This window comes from Leopardus geoffroyi, chromosome A3, assembly GCF_018350155.1.
Source record: "Leopardus geoffroyi isolate Oge1 chromosome A3, O.geoffroyi_Oge1_pat1.0, whole genome shotgun sequence".
Classification (NCBI taxonomy): Eukaryota; Metazoa; Chordata; class Mammalia; order Carnivora; family Felidae; genus Leopardus; species Leopardus geoffroyi.
Genome location: NC_059336.1, coordinates 105,749,360 through 105,764,270, shown reverse-complemented (window position 1 = coordinate 105,764,270; position 14,911 = coordinate 105,749,360). Strand labels below are relative to the sequence as shown.

The window sequence follows — 14,911 nt, the reverse complement described above, 5'->3', positions numbered from 1 at the left end:
TTTAAAAGATCAACAAACTTGACAAGATTTTAGGTAGACTGAAAAAAAAAGGGAAGCTTTAAATTGCTAAATTTGGGGTACTTGGGTGACTCAGTTGGTTAAGTGTCTGACTTTAGCTCATGTCATGATCTCACAGTCCGATTCGTGGTTCGAGCCCCGCATCAGGCTTTGTGCTGACAGCTCAAAGCCTGGAGCCTGCTTCAGATTTTGTGTCTCCCTCCCTCTCTCTGCCTCTCCCCGAGTCTGTCTCTGTCTCTGTCTCTCTCTCTTTCTCTCTCTCTCTCTCTCTCTTTCTCTTTCTTTCTCTCTCAAAAATAAATAAACATTAAAAAAAAAAAAATTGCTGAAGTCAGAGGGGCACCTGGGCGCTTCCACCGGTTAAGCATTCCACTCTTGATTTCAGCTCCGGTCATGATTTCACAGGTTTTTTGAGATCAAGCCCCATGTCAGGCTCTGTGCTGAGTATAGAGCCTGCCTAGGATTCTCTCTTTCCCTCTTTCTCTGACCCTCCCCCACCCAAAAAATTGCTAAAATCAGAAATGAAAGTGGGAACCTTTCAGAAATAAAAGGATTGTAAGTGCATTATGAACAATTTACATAATATTGTTCTGTTGAAAAATGAGCAAAGGACTTGAATAGATATTTCTCTAAAGAAACACAAATGGCCAACAAGCTCAAGATATTCTCATCATTAGAGAAATGTAAATCAAAACCACAGTGAAATAGCACTTAATATTAACTGAAATGGCTATAATTAAAAAAAAAACTGAAAATAAGCGTTAGCAAGGATGTGGTGAAATAATTCATTGAAATAATACATTGATGGTGGGATTGTAAAATTGTGCATCTGCTGTCTTATTAGTTCCTCATTAAGTTAAAATAACCATGTGACCCAGCAGTTCTACTCCTAAGTTATATATCCCAAAGAATTGAAAATAGATGTTCAAATGAAAACTTGTATAAAAAGGTTTATGGCAATACAATTCACATTAGCCTAAAGATTGAAACTACCCAGTTATCCATCAACAGATGAATGGATAAACAAGATGTGGTATATTCATACGATGGAGTATTACTCATCCATAAAAAATAATAAAGTACTCATACATGCTGCCACATGGATGAACCTTGAACACACTGTGCTAAGTAAAATAAGCCAGGCACAAAAGAGCACATATTATATGGTTCCATGTATATGAAATATTCAGAAGAGGCAGATACAAAGAGATGATGCAAATTAACCTTTGACATGGGCTGAGGGGAGGAAGAAAGGAATGGGAAGTGAATGCTCAGTGAGTACAGGGTTTCTGTTTGGGGTGATCAAAATGTTCTGGAATTGAATATGATTGCACAGTGTAGTAAATATGCTAAATGCCACTGAATTGTACCTTTTTTTAAATGCTTAAAATGGTAAATTTTGTTATATTTTGCCACAATCAAAAAAAATAACGGTCAAATCAACAAGAAGTCGCCAGTTTGGCAGACTAGTGGTAGATTTGATGACCAGTGATATTAGCATAATTTGGGGGTTACTGTACATTATTATATTTGAAACTTTTTCTAGGAAATAGGTCTCCTGTTTACCCATACTCATCACATATTACACTTGATCTTAGCCAAAAGGCCGAGAAGCGATCATACTCATCACATATTTATTCCAATCCTTCTACAATATAAATTAAGAAAGCAGAGGTTGCTTTATACATTTATGCTTTATTTATATGGAATAACATTGTAAGACTTAACATTTATGGTTCTAGAATTTCTGAATAATTTGATTTCAGTAGAACCTGAGTGATTTCTGAAAATCAATGATGTGGAGATTTGTGGTTTACCTGAAGCACAACTTTGAATCATGTTTTTTAAAGCTGCTGTGTGTGGGGTGCAAACTATTTAGCTAGAGAATAAGTCTAGCTACATTGTAGCAATTTAGCATGGCCTTTTTATAGATCCATTTGATGAGATTAAGTTTTGAGCCAAAAATACTGTATTCTGCTTACCAGAGGAAGCAGTCTGCTTACTTAGTTCTAAACACATTTTAATGGACTTAATTTTTAAGTTCCCAGTTTTTGAGAAATATTTTGAAGTTTAATGTAAATTTTTTCTTAACCACTTTTAGGCCAGCCAGGCCTTCGAGAAGCTATTTCTATGTCCTGTATAACCAACGGGAGTGGTGCAAACAGAAAGCCAAGCCACACCAGCTCTGTCGCAATTGCAAGGAAAGAAACTCTTTCATCTGCTGCTAAAAGGTATCCATTTGTAAGGGAAAGAAAAGCTACCATTGCAAAATTGTCTGAATGTGATAATTCTACTTTTGAAAAAAAAAATGAAATAGGACTGTATGGAATTAAAGTGAGCATGTCCTTTGAATTCTTTAACTCTGAATGTAGACACCCACCCATCCCACCCAGCTAGTTTACATTCATGTAACCTATCGAGTTGTGTGAGGTAACTTTTGGTTCCTACTAAAGAAAGTGTTTTCATTTCCTGGTTTGGTTTGTTTCTTTTTATTTTTTTTTAATTTATTTATTTTGAGAAAGAGAGAGAGAGAGAGTGTGCAAGCATGCACGCACATGCACACGCACACACACATGCTAGTGGGAGGGGGGCGGGAGGGGCAGAGAGAGAATCACAAACAGGCTCCCTGGAACTCAGGAACCATGAGATTGTGACCTGAGCTGAAATCAAGAATCAGATGCTTAACCAGCTGAGCCATCCAGGCGCCTGTGGTTTTGTTTCTTTTTAACAAGCATTTGTTGATGAGATAAGCATCACTATATTTAATTATATAAGCACATTTTCTGTGCTTATATAAGGAATACATTTGATACAGCAGTTTTTATTTTTTTATTTTTATTTTTTTAATTTTTTTTTAATGTTTGTTTATTTTTGAGACAGAGAGAGACAGAGCATGAACAGGGCAGGGTCAGAGAGAGAGGGAGACACAGAATCTGAAACAGGCTCCGGACTCCGAGCTCTGAGCTGTCAGCACAGAGCCCGATGCGGGGCTCGAACCCATGGACTGCGAGATCATGACCTGGGCTGAAGTCCGATGCTCAACCAACTGAGCCACCCAGGGGTGCTGAGGCGCCCCTATACAGCAGTTTTTAAAGGAGAAATAGAATCTTCTGTATATATACATTTGTGGGAGGTTGAACACTATTATAACTTTTATTCTTTAACCACGCTATAAAAAAAAGGCATAATACTTTGTATTATGTACAAATAGTATATATACTATATAGTACTATGTTGTGTGTGTGTGTGTGTGTCTGTGTTAGGGGATGGTAGGTAGAAGGGCAGTGGAAATATTGCAAAAAAGTTTCAGTGAACTACAGATTTACATTCTATATGTTCTTTTCATCAATGAATTAATCTGTTGTTTCAATAAAATTGCTTACAGAATTTTTGCACTTTTGTGTAATTCCTAGCAGATTATCCCACATAGAGTTTGGAGAGACCATAAGAGATCAACTACATAATCTTACAACTGTTCTCTTCAAGGAATAACTAAGGAAAAACCTTAAGTAATGGAATAATATTTAAAATGTACTGATAGATAATGGTTGCCTTAATGAACTAATGCCAGTGACAAGTTACTCATCAGTGTGGATTTATAGATGCTAACCAAACATTTGGCTACAGGAATAGTAAAGAAATAACAAGATCTTTAGGTTATTTATTTACTTATTTATTAAATATTTTTTATTTTTAAGTAATCTCTGTACCCAATGTGGGGTTTGAAACTCGATCAAGAGTTGCATGCTGCACTGACTGAGCCAGCCAGGGGCCCTGATCTTTTTAGGCCTTTTAAAAGCCCCTTGTAGAATTCAGTCTTTGAAGTCATTGTCATTTTGGAATCCAGACTTTCTCCTCCAGACATGCCAAAATGTGTTATCTATACTTCCCTTTTAGGAGAAAAGGACAAGTTATAAATGCATAGTGGAAATTTTAATATTTTTAATAAACTTCCTTGTTTTTAATAGTGGTTTGGATTCAGCCCGTTTTCTTATGTAACTGGTCCTGCACAGTGATCAGTACTATGCACAATAGTAACTCGGTAATCTTAAGACTAGCCGAGTTTGTCACTTTATGGTGCAGAGGCTCTGTATTTTGCTTTTAAATACTCAGGAGGAAAATCTCTTTTAGGTTGTATTGGGCCCACATAAGACTAGTGTCCTGTACATTCAGGATTTGAATGTTTGAAGACCAACAAGAAAGAATTTCTAAATCAGTTTTAAATTTCAAAGTTACTCTGATATTTTTGATGTAGAACTGTATTTCTCAGCCCAAACTTTTAAAAACTGAACATGAAGTAGAAAGTTGGGGGCCAGTCTGCGGTCAGAAGGTATCAAAACTAAATCAAATTAAATGTCATTTTAAAATTGTATTTTAACATTTTTAACTATTATTCTAATAAATTGTATATATTATGTATATTTGTTTAATATATTCTTAAACGTACCTCCTTGTGGATTTATGCACCTTTATAGTCAAATTCTAAACTGTCTTTTGATTAAGAACTGTAGACAGTTGATGGTTTTCTACCTTTTTAACCATGGAATTCAGATCTTGATTCCATCTGGTTTGTAATATTGTCAAAAATGTGCAATATAAGGACTCTTATCCAGTGATGAGAAATGGAGTGTGCTTCATTAATCAAGAGTCAAAGTGCAGAAACACAAGAATTTATACATAAATATCTTAAATATTTTAACTGTAAATATATTGACATATATTTGTCAATTTTTTTATGAAAGGCCGAGCCTCCCACCCTCTTTCTAATTGCGTGTCTGATTAGATTCTTTGTTGACTATCTTGCATAAAATACACCCATAAATTATTTTTTGTAATCGTTAGTTTCAATTTTAAGACAGAGTAAGAAATTTAAAACTTTTGCAAAACAACCTGTCTTTTTTTTTTTTTTTAATGTTAAATTTTTTGAGAGAGAGTGGGGGAGGGGCAGAGAGAGAGGGAGACACAGAATCCAAAGAAAGCAGGCTCCAGGCTCCGAGCTGTCAGCACAGAGCCTGACACGGGGATCTAACCTATGAACCATGAGATCATGACCTGAGCCGAAGTTGTACACTTAACAGCTTAACCGACTGAGCCACTCAGGCGCTCCCCCCACCTTATGATTTTTTTCCTCAACCTTTTTTTAATTTTCTCACCTACATAAAATTTAATAGCAGTTTCTTTTACTAACTGATTTCTGTGGAGTCTTTCCAGAGCATTCAACTTCGTTTTTGTGGAAATTACAGTTTTCTTTTCTATGTATATTTTGTCAGTTTTCTTTGTATTTAATTAATTTACATAATTAAAATAACAAGTTCAACTGGCATAACCAGGCTCTGGATTCGTGGGGGGATCAACTGGTAAATTCAAAACTCAACTAAGCAGGAGGAGAAATACACAGAAGAAATGGGAATTAGAATATAATCTACTAAATACTACTATAGCATTTAGAGTGTCTTGCACATCATTCAGTATGTTTTACAGACGAAATGGAAAGTGTCACTGATGCTCTGATTTGGGTAAGTTGAAGTCAGCTAAGAGAGCTGCTGCTGTTCCCCAAATCTTCCAAGATGGCAAAATGCATTGGGCTATTTTGGTATCAAGGGACAATCTTCATAGGATTTTCTTATAAATTCTTCACTGAAGATTTTTAATAGCTTCGAGAACTTTCAAGGAAATATTTTCATCATTATATGAAAGGAGTGTAAATTGTATTAGCTGTATGATTTGGCATTTTGAATTATATAATAACCACTTTTTCCATCGCTTGATATATCTTCTATTTGTTTAAATATGTGTTGTTCCATGTTATACTTTATTTTACAGTGGTACAGAAAAAAAGAAAGAAAAACCACAAGGACAGAGAGAAAAAAAAGAGGAATCTCATTCTAATGATCAAAGTCCACAAATTCGAGCATCACCTTCTCCCCAGCCCTCTTCACAGCCTCTCCAAATACACAGACAAACTCAAGAAAGCAAGAATTCTACTCCCACCAAAAGGTTTTAACTGTCCCCGAGTACAGAGCTAGGGAATGGTTGTAATGATACCTGAATTCTGTGACTTGAGAAATGTTGGCTATCCATGGATTCCAATAGAAAAGCCTAGTGGCTCCCCGCCCCCCCCCCCCCCGCCCCTTCTTTGTTGTTAAAATCTGTATTTTAGCTTATTGGGGAGTGAAGATTTAAGGTCAAAATTTCTCAGTTAAAACTGGAAAAAAAAATCTCTAAGTTATAAACAATTTGATGAAAGGAAGGCCACAATAACTTACTTTGAAACCAAACAATATTTTTATAACAAAATTACAAAATGTTAAAAATTTATATAAACTATGCATAAATTTATAACCATGGCAGAAAATTGCCATGTAATTATCCTCATCATATTTTGGCATCATTACAACCTTGAACTTGAAAGGGCCCTTCTCAGCAAATGGCTCTTCATTTTGACTGCATCTCAGTTTCAGTTTTGGGCTTTGGGAGGATAAGTTCTTGCTTGAGTAGAGAAATCATTTCATCTGGTCTTTTCTATGCTAAAGGCTTGCTTGAGGGCTTCTCTCTGTGTCTGTAATAATTAATATTTTAAAGTTATGAGAGGGGGAGAAGGGAGAAACATTCTAACAATGTGTGTGAGCCTAAATTGGGGATCTAAACCTGCATGCTGGGAGTTTAGTGCTACAGCTGCCTTGTAATCAAATATTTAGACCAACTTAATGAAGTTTGCCTGTTTTAGAAATGCAGGTTCAAGCTTTATGATTAGGAATAGATATATTTTATCATCATACTTCTGCTTGGAAATCTTAGGAAAATATTACACCATTCCCAGAACTAGCGAGGAAAATATTTTAGTAAGATAAATGACAACCATTCCTAAAAGATTTATAATGTATTTTTATTTGCTCAGTTTAATAATTCTATCTCAAATCCCTAATGGAAATTTGGGAAAACAAAACAGTCTTCATTTGATTGATGCATGTTTAACTTTTAAAAACTGCTTTGTCTGTGTGTCTCACGCAGATTCTTTTGCTATCTAAATGGTTTATAATTTTTTTGCCTGGTGTCATGTGGAGCTCTTCTTGGATATAGTTTATTAATGTTACATGACTTTGGATTGTGTGTGATTAAAGGTGGCTTTTTTATAATCAATCTCTTTAAGGTTCTGATTTGACTTGGTATCTTCTTTGTCCCAGATCTTTTTTTCAGCTTCTTAGGTCTCGTGGAAATGTGCTTGCCATTCTAAATTGCTCTTTGGATATACTATTGCCAGAAGTATTGGAGACTGGATGAGTGGTAGGATAGTTAGCAATGCAACCAAAATATCATTTATAATTCAATAATTTCATTTATAAATACATGGAATCAGTGTTGATGATACATTTTTTGTGTTAAGTCATGTTTATTTCTGATCATTGTCTATAAAGGATGTCACAAGAGTTTTACCTTTAGTCCTACATTTTACCTACAAATTGTCATTTGTACCATATATAATGAATTACACAATGATATAAAAGATGAAAACAGCAGCCTTGTAATGACTTTGAAAAAGTACAGGTTATTTTCACAAACTCACACAGTTTCACAAATTATGAGAAATATTTTACTCAGGGATTTAAGCATATAGGTTTTTGTCCTATTCAAAAAAAAGTACAGATTGATTTTTTAATCAAGTAATACTTGTTTTAGCGAGAATTATAAACAGACTTGGTAAATGCCTTGTTTAACTCCTGCACTCATCCAGGCGGAACCTTTCAACTAATCCTTCCTTCTCTTTTCTGGATTAGCTTTAAGGAAATGTTAATTGCTGCTTTTATGTTCTGTTTAAGCTGTCAATTACATGTCATTGCTACTCAAAGAATTTTTCTCTAAGAAATTAATTTGTTTCTTCCAGCATAAAACGACCACTGACAACTGAAAAGTCACATAATTCATGGGAAAATTCAGATGAGAGTCGTAATAAATTATTGAGAGCAGTTTCAACATCAAAATTAATATCAAAAGTTATAAAAAATACAGATAAGTAAGTATTATACTTTCTCAGTTATCTGAAAATTAATTATGTGACTGTCATGCTCGCATGTCCAATTATATGTCTGTTTTGGGATCATTTTTTAAAAATCTATATTATAATGTGTATCTTTTTTCTTCTGAGTGTATTTTTTTCTTTTAAGTGTTTCCAAAAAAGAAAGACAGCTATATCTTCCTGTTTGTGTTCCCTACTCAAATAATTAATCTCTCTAATCCCCTAAGATTTGAATATTTTTTGAAGTTCTTTCTATACTTTCACTGTTGAGATGATCTTATGGAATATTCATTGTCTTATAAAACAGTATATATATTAATAGTTGAGACCAATGACAGACTTGTTAAAATAATGTTGTCTGAATTTCATTTCTAAAGATTTATCTTGGGTGTGGCCTAAGCATTGAAACTTTTAACAATTTCTTTAGGTGATTCTAATGGTAAGCCAAGTAAAATTATAACATAAATGTCCTTTGATTGTCTTCTTTTTTTGTAGGCATAAAGATGTCATCATCAACCAAGGTAAATTAAAAATCCTTTTCAAAGAAAGTATTTTGCTTTTCTACACCAGCTAAGTTTTTGCTAATTATTAAGAGTATTGACTTATTTTCATTCAGTGTACCTTATCAGCTCATAATAATCAAAGAGAAGTACGTTTATTATAGTCATTTAAGAAAATGCCCAGTTTTTATTGTAAGATATGTCATTTTTGTCTCAACCAGCAAAAATGTCAACCCGTGAAAAAAGCAACCAAGGTAAGAATAAGCTACACAGTTGGTCGCCTCCTAAGTTAATTTCTTTCTGGATCTCTTATTTGGCTTTTCATTATTTATACTCTCTGACTTTCCTCTTAATGACAGAAGTACGTAATTGGGACTAGTGAATCCAACTACTTTTCCAAAAATCCATCTTATATCTGGGAGCTCTGAAGATTCAAGGTCAACAGTAGAAATAAACACATCATTACAAAGAGGCATAAAATACTAAAGAGAATTTTCCCCTTTTTTTAAAAAAATAAAAGTTGTACTTAGAAAAGCCATTTAAAAGATTGATCAATTTTAACTCAATTTCCTGTCTTGCCAGCCTCATTGCAAATACTCACTCATTTCTTGAAGCTAAGACTGAATATATAATGAGTCTAGCAAATCCATTTCCTCTTGAATTTTTCTTTTATATTAATTGTAATTTCTGGCTACTTGCTGTTGTTGGCTTGTTCTGACCAAAAAAGGAGAGCAGACTTTCCGTAAATGTGTATTCAATTTAATTGCAAGGTAGGTAAGTTCTGTTACATCAGTTTTACATTCTCCTTAGATTGCCTGCAAATTTAATTGAAGCATGCTGTTCTAAATGAAAGCATGTTCTTTCTGTGCATGCTTTTTACAGCTCATTTCTATGTGTCATAGTTATCTTTATTTTCTGGGCTATTGCATTAACCAGATACAAGGTGGTTAAAATTTTTGTTAGAGATTAACTTGATTGCTATGGATTTTTCCTGTTTTTGATTTTAATAAGAAAAGAAATGTTTATTTGTAATCTTCTTTGGATCATTTGTTTTTGCATAGAAAGTCTAAATGAAGTTGATTTTTGCTGTCATTATTCTATGTTAGATCATACTTTCTTCCTCTTTAGAAATAAGTATAGTTTAAGTAATGGTTGAAATACTTTAAGGAAAAAAATGAAATTTAATTTATAAAGACAATTCTTATCATATATATCAAACATTTTTTTAAAAATAGAGGTAGTGATAACTAGTGGAAAGAGCTGTGAGTGGAGAGTCTCTCTTTAGAATTTGGCCTTGGCTCTTCTGCATAATAGCCTTGTGATCTAGACAAAATGACAATGTCTCTGTGTAGTTTTCTGATCTGAAGATAATACCTATAAGGCTTACTTAACATGACTGCTGAAGAATGAAATAATGTATATGAAAGTGCTTTAAAAACAGAAAACATTGTAACTGTAAAAAGGCGCTATTATTATTACAATGTTTTGCTAAAAAGCTCAGATTTTATAAAATCCTTCTAGAGCTGCCTGCCATTTTCTTATGTTGTAGAATGTTCTTTGGAAGGAAAAAAGAACATAAGATTAGTATATAGGTGATTGGTTTGTGTTGGTGACAATTTTCAAAGCCATTCAGGTAAGCAGGCAAATAAATATACTTAAGAGGGAAGGATTTTGCCACAGAAGCATCACTAAGTAGGGTTTTAGCCAGTGTCTAGGAAGAAGGATGGAATGAAAAGCTAGAAAAGGAGATAGAAAAATAGTTACAAGAATTTTAGCTCAAAAAGATTGTCCCAGATGTTGGAATTTATTAATGTCAAGCGTTTCTTGCATTTAGCCTTATTTTTGGAATTTGAGTCTATTACTTTTCCACTTCAATCAGTTATATTTTGTCTGGATATAGACTCTATCACTGGAGTGTCCCTTCATAGAGAACTTTTGTGCTGCAGCCTGTGAGGTAGTTGAGGCCTGACTGTGATTGAGACAGAGCCTATAGAAAGAAATAGATGGAATCTAGATGGTTTAAGAGGTAAGATAGGTAGGGTATAGGAGGTAAGGAACAATGGGAATCTATGAAGGCTAGCTTGAGCAACCAGGTAAGGGGTATCTACTAAAATGAACATTTGAGGAGGAGGAGAAGAAGGAGAGGTGTGGAAAAGAATAAAAGTTTTGGAATTCAGTTTCTGTAAGACAATTTACTTGTAGAGATGCGTAACTAGCAATGTAGTATCAATGTTAAAACGTGTATTTTGAAGTCCAGAGACTGGTTTCACCATTTACTTAGCTATGTGACCTTGAGCACATTTTTTTGCCTTCTTAAGTCTTTGTTTTCTTCTTGTTGAGACCATAATAAACCTTCAAAGAGTTCATACAAACATTAAAGGTAAAGTGTAGTATCTGGCACATAGTACCAGGTAAATTTCAGTCATATATATATATATATATATATATATGACAGTTTATATAGTCTGACAGTTTAAATCTTGCACTTAAATAAATATGTGTAGTGAGATGAAAAGATAACCATTAAATAGATGATCTTCATTTGATATAAGCTGTAGGTATATTTTTAAAGTTTGCATTCATTTTGCATGGCATATTTTATAGCACATTTTCTTGTACTTTAGGTATTAATCCAAAATACCTATCATTTTTGGACAGTCTTTTAAAAATGTGATTTATTAATTTCTTTAGCTATGTTTTGACAATGACAAGTGTGACTTGCTCCAAGCCATCTGCTTTGATTTGGGAAGAAGACTATTTACATTTGGTACATTAGGTGAGTGGTAGCAGAGAAAAGCTTGACCTGAAAGACCTGTGTCCTTCAGCCATAGTAGAGTACAAGAAGAGCTATTAAACTGCATATTTCGATCAGCACTCAGGCAGAAGGAAGAGAACTGTAGTTGAAAGGAGTAGGAGATGGAATGGAACAGGATGTACCCAGGACAGTCTGAGGCTAGGTGTGGGAGGTAGGATAGGTTATACCACCAAAAAGAGGCTCTTACTCAGTTCATTCACTCAAATCCCTGAAATGTAAGTCACTTTTCTCACTAGTTCTGTTGGATTCTGCTCCACAGACTTAGCACATCAAGTTAGACTGTGACTAAGCTTTCCTATAGGGTTATTCGTTGTTAGGTGTAGCAGATAGGTTCTAATACAGTGCCATTCATTCGATAAGTTATTGATGAGAAAGTCTTTTGAGCTAACTTAGGGGGCTATAAACACCTTTTATAAATTATTTAGAGATTCTCAGTGACTAGCCTAGTGCCTGGAGCTCCATAAATATTGTTAAATAAATGAGTGACTGGGGCAGAAGTGATGAATATTTTTTCTACCATTATTTTCTAGGGAAACTCCAATTACTTGGATGGAAATTATTTTGGGGGACTGGAGTCCAAATCTATTTGAAGTGAATTAAGTCTTCATAAGGCCAAGATACCACATAACTTAATGCTGTTTAGAATTAGCACATAGTTAAGTCTGATCATGTTGAGAACTTGAATGACTCAGATCCACTTACTGGGGAGATATCTGCTTAATTGAGGAAAAGGGAACTTATCAGTCACCAGATCACACTCTTACTTCCTTTCATAGTGCTGCCTCACTGCTCTAAGCTTAGATTCATTCTTGCTTAACTACCAAATCGATGCAGTAGGGTCCTGATTACAGGTGTGGTTAGATGGGAGAACAGTTATTCCAATATCTTAGAGAATTGAAAAGTAACTATTTCTTGCTAGTTATCTGTCTAAAAATGACTGCAGATGAAAACTACTTTAAAAGTCATTTTGAAATATGTATCTAAAACCCTTCAATAATTTGGTGTAGCAAAAACAGTTATTCAGATAATCTGAAAATAATAAACTCATTTACAAAATTGGGAAAAGGAAGGAAAATGGAGTAATCTTGTCATTTTAACAGCTATTATAGTTCTGATACATTTCTTTATTCTTTATCAGATACACATTTTAAACATTCACTCATTTAACAAATATTTATTGAGTGCTTATTTTGACAGATCCTATCCTTAGGCACTTGGGGATACAGCAGTTACAGTTTCTGTGCTCTGTGGCACTTACATTCTACATGATAAGAAAAAAATAATGTGTCAGGAGGTAATACATACGGAGATATGTAATGAGCAGATAAGTAGCAAAAGCTTCATTCGGCACCTCACTTAGAAAGGGAAGTGTTATAGCAGAAAAAGTGCAAGAATATTAAACATGAGTCCTGGTTAGGGGTGAAATGACCTGCACCATAAAAAAGGTTAAAGAATTGGGGTGCCTGGGTGGCTCAGTTGGTTGAGCACCCAACTTCAGCTCAGGTCATGATCTCATGGTTCACGGGTTTGAGCCTCATGTCAAGCTCTATACTGACAGCGCAGAGCCTGGGGCCTGCCTGGGATTCTGTGTCCCCCTCTTTCTTCTTCCCTCCCCCACTCACACTTTGTCTCTCTCTCTAAAAAATAAACATTAAAAAAAATTTTTTTTTAAGTTAAAGAATCCATATACTAAATGACTGAAATTATGAATGTGAGTTAGGAATTTGCCAAAGGAAATTATGGAAAGAAGCGAAACATTATTCATCTGATAATAAAGTTTTCCTATGTCTTGGACCTCAGTTTCCTCACATATAGTAAGGCTTAGACTAGATGTTGCTAACAGTCTTCTTTAATAACTTTTTAAAGCTCTTTCTTGCAACAAACAAAATGGAGGACAGCTCCCCGCCCCCAACCTTAACTAACTTGCTTTCAATCTACCCTTTAAAGAGTTTCAGTATAGGTGCTTTTGTTCATGCCATGTGTTGTTTTCTGACTTGTTGGTTCTGCGCGTGGTCTGTCCTAAAACCTTATCACACCTGTGTAAACTGAGCATTGTGTCTGAAAGAACAGCTAAAATTTATCTATACGAATATATAGGATAGCAGTGTTCGGCTGACACTGTCTTATGTTATGTTACCTACTGAGAGGGAGGGAGTGTATTGTCACCTGCTGAGAGGGTGTGCCGTTTGAAACAAACCCAATAAGCCAAAAGCCCTTAGTTGAGCCACAGATAGAATTTATCCTTGTTAAGGTGGTATCCAAAACTTTGCAATTCCAGAATTTGGGAAGAAGAGTGCTAGCTTTAAGTCTGTTCCAGTGTAAATAGGCACAAAGGGCAGGAAACCAAACATTGCATTTCCAAAAAATATACTCACTTCTGAAATTTAGATACTGGCTTATTTTAAGTAGGCGGCATAAACATTACTTGGAACCCTAGGTCTGAGATTTTTCCAGGTATTCTCAATATTTTAAAAGGAAACCAGACAGGAGAACCTTTTCTTTGTTAAAGATTCCTCAGGGGCGCCTGGGTGGCGCAGTCGGTTAAGCGTCCGACTTCAGCCAGGTCACGATCTCGCGGTCTGTGAGTTCGAGCCCCGCGTCGGGCTCTGGGCTGATGGCTCAGAGCCTGGAGCCTGTTTCCGATTCTGTGTCTCCCTCTCTCTCTGCCCCTCCCCCGTTCATGCTCTGTCTCTCTCTGTCCCCAAAATAAATAAACGTTGAAAAAAAAAAAAAAATTAAAAAAAAAAAAAAGATTCCTTGAGTCCTGTGAAGCAGAGATCTTATTTCTTGATGTTGTTGTTAACAGTCTTCTAGATTAAAATGTTTAAAGACTGTCCAGTTATTATTTTTAATATAAACAATCCCAACTTTTTTTTTCTTACATTTATTTATTTTTTGATAGAGACTGAGCACAAGTGGGGGAGGGACAGAGAGAGGAGACACAGAATCTGAATCAAGCTCCAGGCTCCGAGCTGTCATCACAGAGCCTGCCTGACACGGGGCTCGAACTCACAAACCGCGAGATCATGACCTGAGCCAAAGTCGGACACTTAACCAACTGAGCCACCCAGGCACCCCTAAACAATCCCAACTTTTAAGAACTGGGTGGCTCAGTCGGTTAAGCGACCGACTTTGGCTCAGGTCATGATCTCACACTCTGTGAGTTCGAGCCTCGCGTCGGGCTCCGTGCTGACAGCTCAGAGCCTGGAGCCTGCTTCAGATTCTGTGTCTCCCTCTCTCTCTGCCCCTCCCCGCTCATGCTCTGTCTCTCTTTCTCTCTCAAAAATAAACAAGCATTAAAAAAAATAATTATAAAAAAGAATATTTGTTCTTGACATCCTCTTTCCTTATTTTCAGCTGAGAAAAACATCCCAACCTGCCACTTTTGGAAATGGAGAATAAGACTTTTCGTAACAGAACATAATAGTCTTGTGCATATTTATTTTATTCTGGTTAAAGACTTTTCATCCATATTGTATTTTCACAACCCCCAGGCATAAGCTTTTTAAAGAGTCTAAACTAGGGACGCTTGGGTGGCGTCAGTCAGTCAGTTAAGTGTCCGAC

The 14,911-nt window shown here is 35.4% G+C and overlaps 1 protein-coding gene across 12 annotated transcripts in view; it reads left to right on the top strand.

Annotated features, from left to right (window-relative positions):
• Nucleotides 1-14,911, top strand: part of EML4 (EMAP like 4) — a 164,286-nt gene that overhangs the window by 87,642 nt on the left and 61,733 nt on the right. For 5 of the 12 annotated variants that reach the window (XM_045447023.1, XM_045447025.1, XM_045447019.1 and 2 more), the window contains 5 exons: nucleotides 2,120-2,249; nucleotides 5,842-6,015; nucleotides 7,901-8,029; nucleotides 8,528-8,553; nucleotides 8,754-8,786. In XM_045447023.1, coding sequence (XP_045302979.1) covers nucleotides 2,120-2,249; nucleotides 5,842-6,015; nucleotides 7,901-8,029; nucleotides 8,528-8,553; nucleotides 8,754-8,786 — 492 coding nt within the window. The remainder of the gene's footprint in view (nucleotides 1-2,119; nucleotides 2,250-5,841; nucleotides 6,016-7,900; nucleotides 8,030-8,527; nucleotides 8,554-8,753; nucleotides 8,787-14,911) is intronic. The other 7 variants (XM_045447026.1, XM_045447022.1, XM_045447024.1 and 4 more) reach the window with 3 other exon arrangements.